The sequence below is a fragment of the Taudactylus pleione genome, unplaced genomic scaffold, assembly GCF_031769625.1.
Source record: "Taudactylus pleione unplaced genomic scaffold, aTauple2 ptg000414l, whole genome shotgun sequence".
Taxonomy (NCBI): domain Eukaryota; kingdom Metazoa; phylum Chordata; class Amphibia; order Anura; family Myobatrachidae; genus Taudactylus; species Taudactylus pleione.
In genome coordinates this window covers 276882-293043 of record NW_028284816.1, presented here as the reverse complement: position 1 = coordinate 293043, position 16162 = coordinate 276882, and the positions used below count along the sequence as shown (strand labels likewise).

At 44.5% G+C, this 16162-nt stretch overlaps 1 protein-coding gene across 4 annotated transcripts in view; it reads left to right on the top strand.

Annotated features, from left to right (window-relative positions):
* The window catches only part of ACY3 (aminoacylase 3), a 62515-nt gene extending 54194 nt beyond the window's left edge, over positions 1 to 8321 (top strand). For all 4 annotated transcript variants that reach the window (XM_088447073.1, XM_088447072.1, XM_088447071.1 and 1 more), the window contains exons 5-7: positions 1347 to 1454; positions 6917 to 7026; positions 7494 to 8321. In XM_088447073.1, the coding sequence (XP_088303199.1) occupies positions 1347 to 1454; positions 6917 to 7026; positions 7494 to 7703 (428 nt within the window). In that variant the 3' untranslated portion in view covers positions 7704 to 8321. The remainder of the gene's footprint in view (positions 1 to 1346; positions 1455 to 6916; positions 7027 to 7493) is intronic.
* Positions 8322 to 16162: the final 7841 nt, after the last annotated feature.

The window sequence follows — 16162 nt, the reverse complement described above, 5'->3', positions numbered from 1 at the left end:
TTTTATACAAGAACAATATCTATGTCTACAAAGAGAACTTTTTGTAATTATTATATTAAAATTCAACTATTTTATACGATATGATTATATTTTTTTGCTAACAACTACATTGTTGTATTCAAATCTAAACTGTTTTAGCATGTATAACTAAAATGTTTGAAAACCCAAATAAAAACATTTTTAAAAAAAGAAAAAAAAAATAGTGACACTCACAGGCTCTCACACATAAAGGGGCATATTCAATTGCCCACAAGATTTTCAAAAGCAGAGTTTTCCTACAGGCGCAAGGTTTTTGATATTCAATTGGGAGAAAGTCCCCTTAAAGTGATCACAGGAAGCAACACCCAGTGATCATTTGTGTGTTTGTCACATAATCCCCAGGCAGTGATGCTATTAAGGGATCGTCACACATTTTGGTAGTAGACGGCTCAGAGCAATGATGGTGGCTGTCAGTCTGGAATAGATGGATTGAATAGAGGTGGCCTCACCTAAGCCAATCCTGACATCTCGCTCAAGCTCTGGGCAACAGGATCACTGTCCAGTAACGTTCACTCACCTGGTTGGCCAAATTTTGAGAACCGCATCAATGATTGATTTGAGAATATGAGTAACACAAATATATGGGGATCTCCATTAAGATCTGAAAATTTGATGTTCCAAAAAAAAAAAAAAAAAGGTTTTAATGAAAATTTTAGACATGGAATACGGGATACAGAAAAAATAAAGGGTGGGATGAATAAAAACAAATTGGAGACACAGCAAGTTGAAAAACTGTAGAACAGTCACCCTATATGTAGGTTATAACAAGAAAGAGACGTATATATGGCAGACAGTATGTGGGACCAAACAGCGAGGGCGGCATCAAACAGCTCAATGTAGGGATGGAGATTCATTCTGATGGAAGGTTGCAGAGAGCCACCAGCAGCAGGAGGCCGCAGAGGCGCACCTCTAACAGTTCAATATTCATGCTGCCAGAAAAAAATTGTTCATTGGGGAGGATGCCTAGTGGAATAGGGCAGGGCATCCCCAAGGTTTCCATCTCCTAGTGAAGTGGGCAGGATGGAGAAAGAATACCGGGAATCGCGGCTCTGTAGAGAGGGAGGGCAGGGGAGCAAATATGACGTGATTTGCGTAATTTATGCCCTGCACCCTCCCCGCAGATCCGGGGCATTTTGCAGCAATGGGGGCGGGCGGGCCTAGTGATGGGAAGAGCCCGTCCCCAGAGTGGTCATCTGCACCTTCTCTACAGGCTCCTACCGGAGAGGAGAAATGAAAAGTCAGTAAGTACAGTATGTAGTTATATGTTTTATGATGTAGGTCATGCTATTTAGCATCTGTCTCTGCAGGTTTTGAGCTGGGTCCTCAGGCGCAGGGGGTTGTCCGAGCTGACACGCTGCAGAATATGAGGACACTTGTCCAAGTAACGCTGGACTTCATCAACCAATTGAATAAAGGTACAAATCAGAAAGACTCTGTTAGAGAATATTTCATTACATATAATCTGAACAGGAAAAATAAAATGTAAAAAAAAAAAAAAATAACTGACTAAATCCTTGTCCCTGACTCAATAGTCCAGTTATGGCAATAGTATAGCAGCCAGGATGCTTTGCTTGTCGAAGCTAAAAGCTATTTAAAGGGATCTCTCTCCATCTCTCTCCCCTCCCTCCCCCCCAACCAGTCGAACTCCAGGGCTTCCATGTTTTGGGACCTTTGCTAGGACTTCCATTGCTTGATCATAGCAAGAAAACAAAAACTTACTGCACTTTACAATTAAGTTATAAGTAAGAAAAAAAAACAGAAGAGACATTTAGTAAGCTATAAAAGTACATACAAAAATATTAGCCTCCTTTTAAATACATTAATCTCAGCCATTTTACCAAGCAGTTACTCCCCTAGTGCTTGACATCACTCTCCGTAGCAGAGAGACATCACTCTCCGTAGCAGAGAGACATCACTCTCCGTAGCAGAGAGACATCACTCTCCGTAGCAGAGAGACATCACTCTCCGTAGCAGAGAGACATCACTCTCCGTAGCAGAGAGACATCACTCTCCGTAGCAGAGAGACATCACTCTCCGTAGCAGAGAGACATCACTCTCCGTAGCAGAGAGACATCACTCTCCGTAGCAGAGAGACATCACTCTCCGTAGCAGAGAGACATCACTCTCCGTAGCAGAGAGACATCACTCTCCGTAGCAGAGAGACATCACTCTCCGTAGCAGGGAGACATCACTCTCCGTAGCAGGGAGACATCACTCTCCGTAGCAGGGAGACATCACTCTCAGTAGCAGAGAGACATCACTCTCAGTAGCAGAGAAACATCCCTCCCAGTAGCAGAGAAACATCCCTCCCAGTAGCAGAGAAACATCCCTCCCAGTAGCAGAGAAACATCCCTCCCAGTAGCAGAGAAACATCCCTCCCAGTAGCAGAGAAACATCCCTCCCAGTAGCAGAGAAACATCCCTCCCAGTAGCAGAGAAACATCCCTCCCAGTAGCAGAGAGACATCCCTCTCAGTAGCAGAGAAACATCCCTCCCAGTAGCAGAGAAACATCCCTCCCAGTAGCAGAGAAACATCCCTCCCAGTAGCAGAGAAACATCCCTCCCAGTAGCAGAGAAACATTCCTCCCAGTAGCAGAGAGACATTCCTCCCAGTAGCAGAGAGACATCCCTCCCAGTAGCAGAGAAACATCCCTCCCAGTAGCAGAGAAACATCCCTCCCAGTAGCAGAGAAACATCCCTCCCAGTAGCAGAGAAACATTCCTCCCAGTAGCAGAGAGACATCACTCTCAGTAGCAGAGAAACATCCCTCCCAGTAGCAGAGAAACATCCCTCCCAGTAGCAGAGAAACATCCCTCCCAGTAGCAGAGAAACATCCCTCCCAGTAGCAGAGAGACATCACTCTCAGTAGCAGAGAAACATACCTCCCAGTAGCAGAGAAACATCCCTCCCAGTAGCAGAGAGACATCACTCTCAGTAGCAGAGAAACATTCCTCCCAGTAGCAGAGAGACATCACTCTCAGTAGCAGAGAAACATCACTCTCAGTAGCAGAGAAACATCCCTCCCAGTAGCAGAGAAACATCCCTCCCAGTAGCAGAGAAGCTGCTGAACAGCAATTGTACTGTAACTCACTTTTACTGCAATTTCTTTTTTCCTAAAGTCACAGAAACACTACAGCCAAAACATATCTAAAGACAATACACTACATCCCAAAACAATTATTGAAACCATGCCCTTACGTTTCCACACTACAGATATAAACAATCTGTTTTGTATTATATCCCATTTTCTGTGGCAGGGCAAGAAATGTAAAATAGCTAAAAACTACCAGAGCTAGCGGTGGGTTAGGGGTACCTGATCTCCATGCTTACTCCTTGTCTATCTTTTTTAGATATATAAGTGATTGGATTTTACAGAGGAGCGCCTACACTGGTCTAATGTTAGAGGAAGGGATTTTTAATACCTACCATTATTTCAGAACATATTCTTTTTTTTTTTTTTAAATCTCTTTATTTAGAAAAATGTAAAACAAACATATATATTGTATGCATTATGCAAAAGAGAAACAATCCACTTTCATTTTTGAATTATTAGAAACATATTTTTCTGTATTTAGTAGCTAAATATAGTAGCAATATAAAATGGAGGGGGGAGGTGGAAACATAATAGAAGGGGGGGGGCGGGAATGAGAAAGGCAATCACTGGTACAGAGATTATATTATACAGAGCGTTTACAAGTAACTAGGAGGCATTAGGCCTAAAACTTGTGGAAAAATGCAATAACTACAACTAATTGGTTCCACAATATATTATTAGTTCTACATTATCATTTATTCAACACAAACACTTTCAAACTAGATTTCTATACCCTGATCTTGCTGATTTTCTGGCTGATAAAACTTGGACTCAATTATTCAACAATTGGCAAGCAGACATACCAGAATTGTCAAGTATTGATGATCATTTTGGTAACTTTGTGCCTAGCTTGAAATTTCGGCAAAGCGCCTATTTACAAGAGGTTCACATTAGGGTGACACAGAGAGCTTATATATCCCCCTCCCAAAGAAGTCATGCAGAAAGATAAAAAATTTGGCATAAAGTTATTAACTATAGAAATACACTGTTTTCTCTTCATACCCAGCCTGACCCCCTAGCATGTCTCTGTTCTAATTTTAGAAACTGGAATGTTAGTGGCCCTCAATCAGGTTACTTACCGTTGCTTACTCTGATTGTTATGGCAGAAAAAACATTTAGGGGTCTATTTACTAAGCAGTGTTAGGAGACAGAGTGAAAAGTGATAAGGTGCCAGCCAATCAGCTCCCAACTGTCATTTTTCAAACACAGCCTGTGAGATGACAGTTGGGAGCTGATTGGCTGGCACCTTATCACTTTCTTATCACTTTTCACTCTGTCTCCTAACACTGCTTAGTATATAGACCCCTTATTTTGATACACTGGACTAAATGCTCATCTCCCTCTCTATTCAAAGTCCAGCAGAAACTTCTCCAAACCTTGTATTTGACAGACGAGCATCTTTTCCAGTTGTGGAGAATGGTATAGCGACATCTTATAATAAATGGAATTTTTTTTATAGATCAATTAGATCAATGTTCACAAGAAAGAATCTATTCTAAAAGTGTTCGAGACCACTGACTGGTTTCATTTTCGCAATCTCCAACTGCAGTCCTAATTGTCTATTCACGCAGAAATTTTTTACCTATGGTCAAACAATGTTATTTGTCTTGCAATAATCTTACTAGCATTGACTTTCTGGCCCCCTCCATCCTCCCCCTGTTTTCCCTACCCCCTTTTTTACTCCATAGCATTTATTATAGTATCAGTTTGAAATGTTGTTATTATATCTAGACACTTAATAGATATCTCATGATTACTTGAGCTACAGAGATGCTATAACTTTGTCTTTTCTGCTCAATTTGGTATATATTTAATGCCTTCTCCTTGGATGTTCAAGATTCTTGATGTTGTGTCAATCATACACTATTGTATACTCTGTAATACTTAATTGAAAATCTAATAAAATAGATTGTGAAGAAACCATAATGGCAGCCATTATGGTTTCTTCACAATCTATTTTATTAGATTTTCAATTAAGTATTACAGATTGTGAAGAAACCATAATGGCAGCCATTTTGTTGAAGCAAAAGTTCATCAAAACAAGCCATTTCTCCCACAAATGGGTCCTACAGCTTTTTAGGCAACATGTAGAAGTTTCCTGAGGGCATATTTACTAAAGTGCGGGTTTGTAGAAGTGGGGATGTTGCCCATAACATCCATTCAGATTATACTTTACATATCTAGTAGCTGCTAGAAGATAATAGCTATAATCTGATTGGTTGCTATGGGCAACAACTCCACTTCTAAAAACCCACACTTTAGTAAATATACCCTCTAGAAGCTGTTTGATCTTTCCAAACAACACAACCTGTGATTCCAGTGTGGGGAGGTTTCTGGATAACAAGAAGCCTCCCACATGGGCACCCTTAATGCAGTTCATTAGCATCTCAGACACCTTGTTAAATAGAAGAAAGTACCCAGTGCATAAGTACGGATAATGTATTGATAAAATGCAGCTAAAGTACTCTTAGGATGTGACATATCATACACATGTCCACGCATGCTGCAGTCTCATTGGCCAACTAGGTCTTTTTAGGTACTGACACAAAACAGCTACACATTACAATAATACTATGATTGAGGTCCACAGATATCAGTAGTGATTGGTGGAAAGTGTGGTTGCCTGCTGATTATAATGTGACTACAATCTCATACGATCCATTATTTGTACATGTTTAAAACGGATTCCTGTGTGGTTTTGTAGGGAGTTTATACTGTGACCCTTTACATGAATCATTTACGTTTTTATTATACTTGACTGTCAAAACCACAGGCAGTGTTAAAACAAATTCAGAGAAGGAATGCTAAAATGGTGTATGGATTACATAACAAGACTTGTCTGGAGTAAAGATTTTAACTTCTATAGTTTAGAGGAGAGCAGGAACAGAGGAGCAAATATAAACATGATATTATATAAAAGTAATGACGCGCTCATAAAAGAAACAAGATAAATTGTTTAATCGGCTGCTAAAGATCTGTGATAGGTGGATTTATTTTTTATATTGCATGGACTAATATCAATTAGCAATGATACAGTGCCACTGGCATTCTTTTATTTTTTTAAATAAGCTTTATTTAGTACAAGGTTGTACAATCACACAGTGAAAATTAAAGAATAAAAAGTAGTCTAAATACAATGATAACATATAGACATGTCAAAACAAACAGAAGTACAAACCTATATTGCAATGTTGAAAAGACAGACACACTTTTCCAAAGGGTAGTTACCAAGAGACAAAAGAATGAGTGGGATTATTGTGCAGATAGGACATAGAAGGGGGTCAGAGTAACAGTGGAGATGGGGGAATTGGGCTTGCGGGAGGTATGGGGTGCAAGGGCACAGCTCAAGACACAACAGTAATTGGATGATTTTATGTACTCAGGATTTTTTCAAATTGTTAAGGATAGTGGTCCTACATTCCATATGGTATACATAACATATGCTCTTTTGTACAACAGGAAAAGGGCGCACTTGGGATTTCCAATTTGCTGCAAACCAGAAGGTAGTTTGGCGATTGTAGACCCAGGTGGGGCTACAGGAAGTAAATGGCCTTAGGGAAGGGTGTGAGGTTGAACTGTAAGACTGACCACTTTAAAGCACTCGAATAGCCTGATAATTTGGGACCAGACCACCAGATACGTAGGGTGTACTTAGAGCTGCACACCCTCTCCAGCATTTTTCTAACCGCATTCTAAGGATTGGGCAACAACAGGAAAAAAAGAGCAGACTAGAAGTTCCTGCATGTTATCTTCTGCTGTCACTTTTCCCTTCTATGTTTCCCAGGAATGGAGATTCCGGCTTTTGAAGTGGATGTCTATCAGCGCATCGGACATGTAGACTTTCCTCGGTCACCTGATGGAGAAATATCCGCGTTTGTACATCCTTCCCTACAGGTAGGTATCAGCTTTGTAAAAGTGAGACGGACATTGTAATAATAAAGGGTGCACAAGATCCATTTGTATTTCCTGCTTTCATTATCCAGAATTCAAGTGAAAAGTGTTTATGGCAGGTTTCATAGTAAGTCAAGCTATGTAGCAACCATAAAATATTGTCTGGGGTCTGATGGACCTGTAGATGACCTGTGCACATCTGTTGGAGTGGAACATGGTTTAGAAAAGAGCCAAATCCACAAAAGTTAGAACACAAAATGTGACTACAGTCTATTTAGAATAGAGTGGTTCGGATTTGGCTTGGTTCTGCCAGCGAAGTTTGGCACAGATGTCCGTGGCAGAAGATCAGGGCCAAAAACGTACAGCTAATCTCTAATCTGTAACCTGATCATTGTGCTTATTGCTTAGGAAATGATCACTGTAGCAACATCTGACACCCGCACAATGTTTAAAGTCTCTTCCCTCTTCAGGATCAGGATTTTTCTCCTCTCCACCCCGGCGAACCTGCCTTTCTGAGCTTGGATGGTAAAACAATTCCTTACAGTGGAGAACAACCAATTTATCCTGTGTTCATTAATGAGGCAGCATACTACGAGAAGAAGATTGCATTTATAGTGGCCGAGAAGGTCCATGTATCTGTACCTGCTCTCCGCACCATCAGTGGCCAGGGGCCTCCATAAATCTACTTTAGGTGGAAATTAAATGACTGCAATGTAGATCCTCTAAACGTCTAAATGCATTTTACGGTGTAAAACTGCCCATATGCTTTAGTACTATAGCGCAGCCGATATGGACAAGGGGAGGATCAATGGCCTGATAATCAGAGCGCTTCCATTCGTATGTAAGATGTATTGAGGCAATCTATATTTACTGCCTGGAATTGGCTGAACGGCCAGGTGGATTGGACATGTTTGATTACCAAAACGAAGGATCCAGACTATTTTTAAGCCATTTATAGGCTGTGAACAATTATTGCACAGGGCCCTACAATGAACGATAATCGTTCAGAACTGTCTTTTCATTGGCCAGATCTGAACAATTGTCGTTCAGTGTATGGCCATCTTAAATCCAGCTAATATGCTAAAACAAAAATAATATTAATAAAAAAATATTTTAATAAAATTGTGTCAAATTGTGCTTAAATATATCATGAAAGATGTGCCGTGTATTAAACAAGTTCCAAATCTTGTATATATTTTTTATATAGGAACCGTATGAAAATAAATTTTCACATATTGTGATAGAATATAAGATGTTTTGCAAACCCTCATCTAAATAAAAGCTATAAGAATTTCAAAGTGGTTGTTGAGTTAAAATTATTTGAGAGAGAGAGATGAATGTTATTGAGGTGAATGTTATTGATGGCTTTTTGTACAACGCAACATTTATTCAGTTGATTATAGGGTATGACTTTTTTTTTTTGCTACAAAAGTAGAAATTTTCTGCCTAATCCACAAGAGGCAGGCAGTAACACAGATATATATATATATATATAACAAGAGATATGGTAAGAACTTACCTTTGTTATCTCTGTTTCTACGAAGTCCATAGGGTCCACAGGGTTGACCTTGGGGTATAGGTTGGGAACCAAATCCGGGCACCACGCAGTTAAAGCTTTTAGCTCCCAGGATGCACTTGGGTCCACTCTCCCTATAACCCCGCCCCCCAGCCAGAGGCACCTCAGATTGTAAGTAGCCAAAGGCCGGAGGAGGAGAGAAAAAGAGAGAGAAAACTGGAACACTCTAGAACCATACTCACAGAAAAGGAGACGGGAAGCCGGTGACCAGTAACACAGCCCATATGAAGCCAGGTGCGTCAGGGCGGGCGCCCTGTGGACCCTATGGACTTCGTAGAAACAGAGATAACAAAGGTAAGTTCTTACCATATCTCTTGTTTTCTACTTCAGGGTCCATAGGGGGTCCACAGGGTTGACCTTGGGGATGTCCCAAAGCAGTTCAACCAAGGGTGGGGACGCTCCTGTGCTGAGAGGAGAATCCGTCGCCAAAAAGGAAGCATCCTGAGAGGCAAAGGAAACCAATGCCTAGAACCTTAAAAAGGTATGGACAGAAGACCACGTGGACACCTAGTAAGGCAAAACAGCCGAGGCGCCACGACGAGCCGCCCACGAGGGTTACACGGCCCGAGAAAAAAACAAGCCTCAACGACAGAAATGCCCACCCATGGGTAGGCCCCTGAGGAAGACATACGAGGCCATCCAGTCAACATTTCATTATAGGCCGGCCATCGTTTCCTGTTAAAACCAGAAACCGCAGACCACCAATAAGGAGTCCGCTTACCATAAGGAACTTGAACGGATCACATAAAGCCAAAGAGGCCGGACCACAGTCCATGAGGCCACAACAGCCGAGAGGACTGGGAACTGAATGGCCATACCATAAGTTCCAGAATAATATGGAACCTAAAAACCACTTTAAGAAGAAACACAGGGCGAGAGCAACTCACACCCTGACATGATGCCCTCCAGAAGAGGGAGCCACATGAGAACGCTCCCCATTCAGACACTCTCCTGGTTGATTTAAACACCCTGAGAGAGAGAGAGAGAGAGAGCTTAAACAATAGACCATGTAATGGCTATCACAACCAGCGGTTCCATGGACTGTCCCCGGAGGGAACAAAGAACCACTACTAACTCCCCAGGAGTCCCTAGGGAGGATAAGTGGAGACATAATCCAGAAAACACTCCAAAGGATGAACTGGATACCAGAGCGGAGCAATTCCATATCTTAACCATACCGACAGTGTAGAGATCCGCACTGTCAGGAAGGCCAGGCCAAGGGTGAAACCCAAGCCAGCTGGAAGGAATGCCAGAATATCTGGAAATCCTGGACACCGGAGGATCGTATCGACAGGTACGATACCATAAGAATTATGTATGCCACAGTCCGTGGCAGATCCCAGCAAAGTCTGGCCTATCTGCTCTAAACATCTCAATGAAGACAGAGCCAGGGAAGCCCGAGGACCACAGTAGGGGCGCAGTTAAAGACAAGCGATCCAGATCCAGGGAAAAACAAGGACCCTGAGACAACAGGTCCAGATAGTGAAGCAGTAGGAACGGAGCATCGAGGAGGAGACTCCGAAAATCTTAGTACCAGTGATGTCTGGGACGACCTGGAGCCCCCAGAAGGAAAGCCCCTCCGTCTCGAATTAAACTTCCGAAGACCTCGAGGAAGAAGGGAGACCGGAGGACACAGGTACACAAAGTGGAAGGACCACTTCACTGACAAAGAGTCACTGAAGATAGCTTCAGTACTCCTAGAGCTGGACTGTAACACCGGTAATGTGTGATCGAGTCAGAAGGCCATGGGGATCAATCCCCTCAGGGAGGCCCCCTCTGCTCACCAGGAGTTGAAACCTCTCTTGGAGAAGAGACTAGTCCCCGGGATGCACGCCGTGACGGCTGAGGAAGCCCGCTTCCCAATGGAGAGCTCCGGGAATAAACACCGCAGAGTTGGCCAGGAGAAGACCCTTGGACTATGTCAGAATGGGTGACATTCCTAACATTGCCACCCAACTACCAGTGTTGCCTAGATGGAAGCCACTGTTGTGACACTGTCGGACTGAACCTATTCAGGTTAACCGTGACAAATGGGTTAGGCCAGAGTGAAAGTCCAAGACAGCTTAAAGTATCAACAAGGTAAGTGGCAGGGCAGAAGCGACAGACGTCCAACTGCCCCGAAATGAATGCGGACCAGACACTGTCTTTAGCAAAGAACACCCTGGACGAGATGGCCATAGCCACCCGGACAGAGACCAACTCGCCTCCGTAGAAAGTATCATCGTTCGAACAGTGATCCGATGGAAAAAACTCGATCCATCTGGAGGGGAGTCAATTATGGCAAGGCCTGGAATGGAACTGAGCACATTCCACCCTACCAAAAGGTAGACACTCTGGTAGACCGCGCATCACAAAGAGTAATGACATATGTCGACTGCGTAGATATCCGCACCCTCGAAGTTGAAGAGTGGAGATCTTGTCTTACGCCAGAAAAATTCTCAGATTCTGAGAATCCAGCAGTGCTCCCAGATGAAGAAAACCCTGTGAGGGATGCAGGGAGGACTTTTCTGTGACGAGAAGAAGCCCCGGTTATCCTGACCTGGCGGTAAAGTACCTTGGTGATCCTGCTAAAAGTAGGAGACCGTCCAGAGAAAGGAGCATTCGGATACACTGAACAGGTGAACTGTCAGAAAATCCATAAAGCTGGTAAACCCCGGTGGAGTTGAGGACAGCCCCAAAAGGCAGAGCCCGAAACTTACAAGTGTTGCTGTGGCACAGCAAACCTGAACCCATGCTGATGAGAGGGCTCTGTATGTACCCGTAGGTACGTATCCTGAATACTCGGATATACCATAAAATCCCCAGGTTCCAAACATCGGATGATGGAGCATGGACGATTCCACCTGAGTCAAGGCACCGTTGGAATCTGATTCAGGGATTTGAGACAGAGTATAGGCAAAGGAGGACCAGTCGGTCACCGCCCCAAAAAGAAAGTAGAACAACCAGTCCCTCACTGAGATAGTGAGGTTGGCCGAAATAGCTCTGCTTACCACAAAGACTGTATAGCTTTCTGGGATTGTAAGGCCCTGATCAGTTCTGAAGAAGGGCCCGTGTACCAATGCCTGTGAGGAGGCTGCATGAGCAATGAGAGGCCGTTGAGAATCAGTACCTCACTCTGGAAATTCCCCAGATGTAGACCTGTCCCGTCAGGCTGAGGGTATATCCTCAGGTGTAGAAACAGGGTCGTCCGGAAGTCCAGGACTGCTCGGTACTGGATATGGTGGCCCCCGTGGAGGCCGACAGCCTAGGAAAAAACAGGCCTTTAGGCTGACCCTGAGGACAAAAAGACTTAACAGAGTTAGTCCGAATGTAGTGGGAGTAGCTAAAGACGGTATCTCCCCATTAGTGATACTGCCAATGATGCAACGATCTTGTCAAGGTCAGGACCAAACAAGAACTTCCCCCTGGAAGGAGTGTGCACCTCTGCTTTCCCATAACGCAGCCATAGGGTACTGCGGCGGATACAGATGCCGCCGAAACCCTGAAAGTTAGAAGACCGGCATCCCATGAGGTAATCCCACATATGACCACTGCATATTTTGTGAGCGGCAAAAAGATATTTGAACCTCAGACGTGTTGGAGGGGAAAAACGTCACAAAAGCATCACCATGCGATGGCCATGGTAGGACGGGCAACAGGCCCTGAAAACGAGTACATTGATTTCAGGCAAAGTTACCACCTACGGATCCGTAAAATCCGTCCAGGCCGGGATGGGAGGCGTATTAATGCCTGTAACCCGATGATTAACATACAAATCCATCCCAGAAGGGGATTTCCATTACTTGTGAGGACCCTCAGGGAATGGGAAACAGGAGGCCTTTGTGACTCCTCGTATCTGGGGACAGCCAGACTCCCGCTATGAGATCCACCCGCTGGGCAGAAAACGGGAGATGTATGATACAGGTGCAGGATCGACATTCTCTATATCCAGAATGAGCCTGGCTACCAGCCCCAAAGCAGGGATAATAATACTTGAGATCGGCTCCCCCCCATGTGAGAGGGAAAGAGCCGAATATACCATCCAGTTCACGGCAGAGCCACTGGTCACTAACCACAGGGCGTATATCACGCCAATTAGTATTTCGTATAAAACGACATCCACCAGGGTGGCCGTTGTGGTAATCCCTGCAAGGGGAATGACAGACCGATGTGGTATCGGAGGTAATTCATGTACTGTGAAAAACCCCGGCAGGGAGCGATAGTCTGTGACACAGGGGTAAATTGCAAGAAATTGCGAGATACCCCGAGTTCAAAAGGGCAGTATGGTGAAGTAACTCCAAGCGAGTGACGACAATGGGGCCCGCCCGGCGATCCTCAAAGGAGAGGATCCTGAGAAACAACGCCCTTTAAGGGGGTCGTGCAAGGGGCCCGGCACCAGATGGTGCCGCATACGTAAACCTTTCTGAGTTAAAATCCTCCGCACTAATTCCTGCAGGCTATGACTTGCAGGATAGCAATAATGGGTGCAGTATCGTGTGCAATCTCCTGGTCAGATATATCTGACTATCTTGACGGAAATATTAAGCAGCGCCATACCGGTCCTGACTGACGCTAAGATTAGCTGCAGGAACCCATTATCAGCGTACGCAACTCACAGTTCCATCTAAAATATGGCAACGTGCAGCACGCAACAGTATGTGACAAACCTCACAGATATTAACAAATATATATATGTGAGGTCTCAGAACCACCCCAGGTACACCTGTATTAGGGCAGATAAAGAAAAGGGATAGATATACACTGACAGGTGAGAGAAAAAGCAGACAGTCAGCACTAGCATAAGTCACATACAATGCAGAAAAATATATATACATACATAAGCATGACATATAATATACTGCACAATGTCGCTACATTCAACTGCCCAGATTCAGTGTCTGGGAAGGCTATAGCGCTGTGTACACTCACCCAAAATGGCCAGGTACGCAGGGGGACTGGGCTCACTGACATCCTAAGAGTTCTGCAGCACCACAGAGAGAAAATGGCCGCTGGAGACCTCAGAAGAAGCGTGGCCCGCGGAGGAAGCAGCTCAGCGACGCCAGACTGTATTATTGAAAGGCGCGCTGAGCTGAGGGGAGGAGCCGCTAGACAGGGAAGGCTTCCTCCCCTGGCTAGCAATTAACCCCCCGGGATGCCGGCTCCCGCTGCCGCTATAATCCCTGGTGGGCTGTGGACACGCGGGGTATGCCTCCATGGAGGGGGAGCCCGCCGCCACCGCTAGCGCCTCCGGTCTGTCCCCAGAGACCGGAGGCATAAGGCTGCATGTACACGCGGGTCACCGCAAGCGGTGACCACGCGACTTACCTGTCCCCGTCGATCCGGCAGCAGCCCAGGGATTCCTCCAGAGCCCGGCTAGTACCGACTCTGGGGTCCCGCTGCGATCCCCAGATCTGTACTGGCGTCGCAGCGCCGGCGGGGTGTAGGAGCGGCAGCTCAGACGTCCATTGGACAGTCTGATGCTGCCGCTCTGAAGAGTAGTAAAAAAATAATAAAACAAAACTCTTTTAAGCTTAGAGGCTGCTAAGCAGCCCCCCTGCAGTAACGGTGACCCGACTCCGGCCGGGCACCAACTTAAACTGAGGTGCCTCTGGCTGGGGGGCGGGGTTATAGGGAGAGTGGACCCAAGTGCATCCTGGGAGCTAAAAGCTTTAACTGCGTGGTGCCCGGATTTGGTTCCCAACCTATACCCCAAGGTCAACCCTGTGGACCCCCTATGGACCCTGAAGTAGAAATATATATATATATATACACACACACACATACACCCACAAGTGACCTGGGGCCTGATTCAGCAAGGATTGCTATTGTGATTACGCACACAAATGGGCAATTATGGCGTACTACGCATGCATCGCAGTGCGCAAACACTCCACTGTGATCAGGACTGTTATCGCAGTTAGGAGCTGATTGGTTGGTCATTTATCACTTTCCAAAGCTTTGTATATCTCCCCCGGTGTTTGAAAAACGACAGTTATCAACTGATCGGTTTGTACTTTATCTCTGTCCACTTTTTCACTCCCCAAGGCTTAGTACATTTCCCCCCTCTCCAAGGTCTGATTCAGAGGTGGACGCACTGCCAATGTCGGACGTAGTAATTAGATTTTTTGCTACTGTCGCACCGCACATGCATCTCTATTATGTTCGTACAGTGTCGGAGACACAATTACAGACATACGCACAGAGAAGCGTACTGAAAATGTAGTCGGCATTCCCGTACGGTGATAGTGAGTTGGTCCGTTTTATGGACATGCGTTGGGAGTGTGTCTGTGAAAGTGGTTGCGTACACAGGCGTAGAATCGTTCAACTAGGAGGCCGGAGAAACTGCACCTGCCATAGGGGTTGGTACAAGTTTCAATGGTGTCTGTAGATGCACCAATCAGTATTGCAGCGTGCGCAGACGCAGAGAGCGAGCATCTCAGTCCTTGCACATTTGGACGCACGGATGTGCACAAGGGAACTTGGGGAAGCACTCTGTAGCGGCATTTGCATAAAATCGCAGACGGGCAACGCCAGTAGATGCCGTTGCTGCTGGTGATTCTGCTTCCATCGCTGAATCAGAGCCTGAATGCCAAAATACCACAATATTGCCAAATTGCCCAAATGTCACCACAAATGTATAACTAAAATGAGAGCCACGATCAAGAGTAGACGTACTGAAATCAAGCCATTCATTTGGTATGAGAATTCGGTCAGCAGATGACCACTGTCAGTCTGTGTCATCAGACATCTGCCACCAACACTGACTGCCCCCCAGTCGCTCCATTTGCTAGGGTAACAGCCAGATCTGGATAATCGGACACCCCGCGACAAGGCAATTTGGGAGCGGTTATACAGAGTTAGGGCCGAACAGCAGGAAACAGACCATATGTGGTCGGCGTAATATAAATACTTCATGTGATTCAAGATTTAAACTGGATGCAGAGTAATGTACTTTTTTAAATCAAAAGGGCTACCTTGGAAAGATAGGGTACAAAATGGGGGATAAAATACATGACAACAATAAAGCATAAAAAGACTAATTTTAATATACATTGTTCCATGCTGCATAACAAAAAATACTGTCCCATACTATAAATCATAACATTCAGTAGCAATATTGTAGAATTATATGACAGTCCTGCTGTGAGTTACCTGCTACCATCTGCAACCCTGAGGCTGTACAGTCCTCACAGCCTATCCTAATTCAAACAAGACATTTCTAAACAATTACAGAGCAGGAGCACATGTACCGAGAGCTATTACAAGGATTCTGATCAATCTGACATCCGTACGCTATAGCCTTTCACTAACGTACAAATATAATAAAGATTTTTATCTGTCACTATGTTCTTCTTCAAGGAAGGCTTCATTATAGTATAACTGGGCACAGAACACTTCATGAGGAATCTAATCATACATGTGGTAAAATTATATTTCAGTAACATAACTCAAAATGTGCTGAACCCATAGTAACTAGACATCTACTTACATTGTCAACTGGGACCAGACAAAGGCCTATTCCTTATTACTGACAAATGGTGATTGCGCTGTAAGTACAGTACATACATAGCCCTGTTTTCCTAT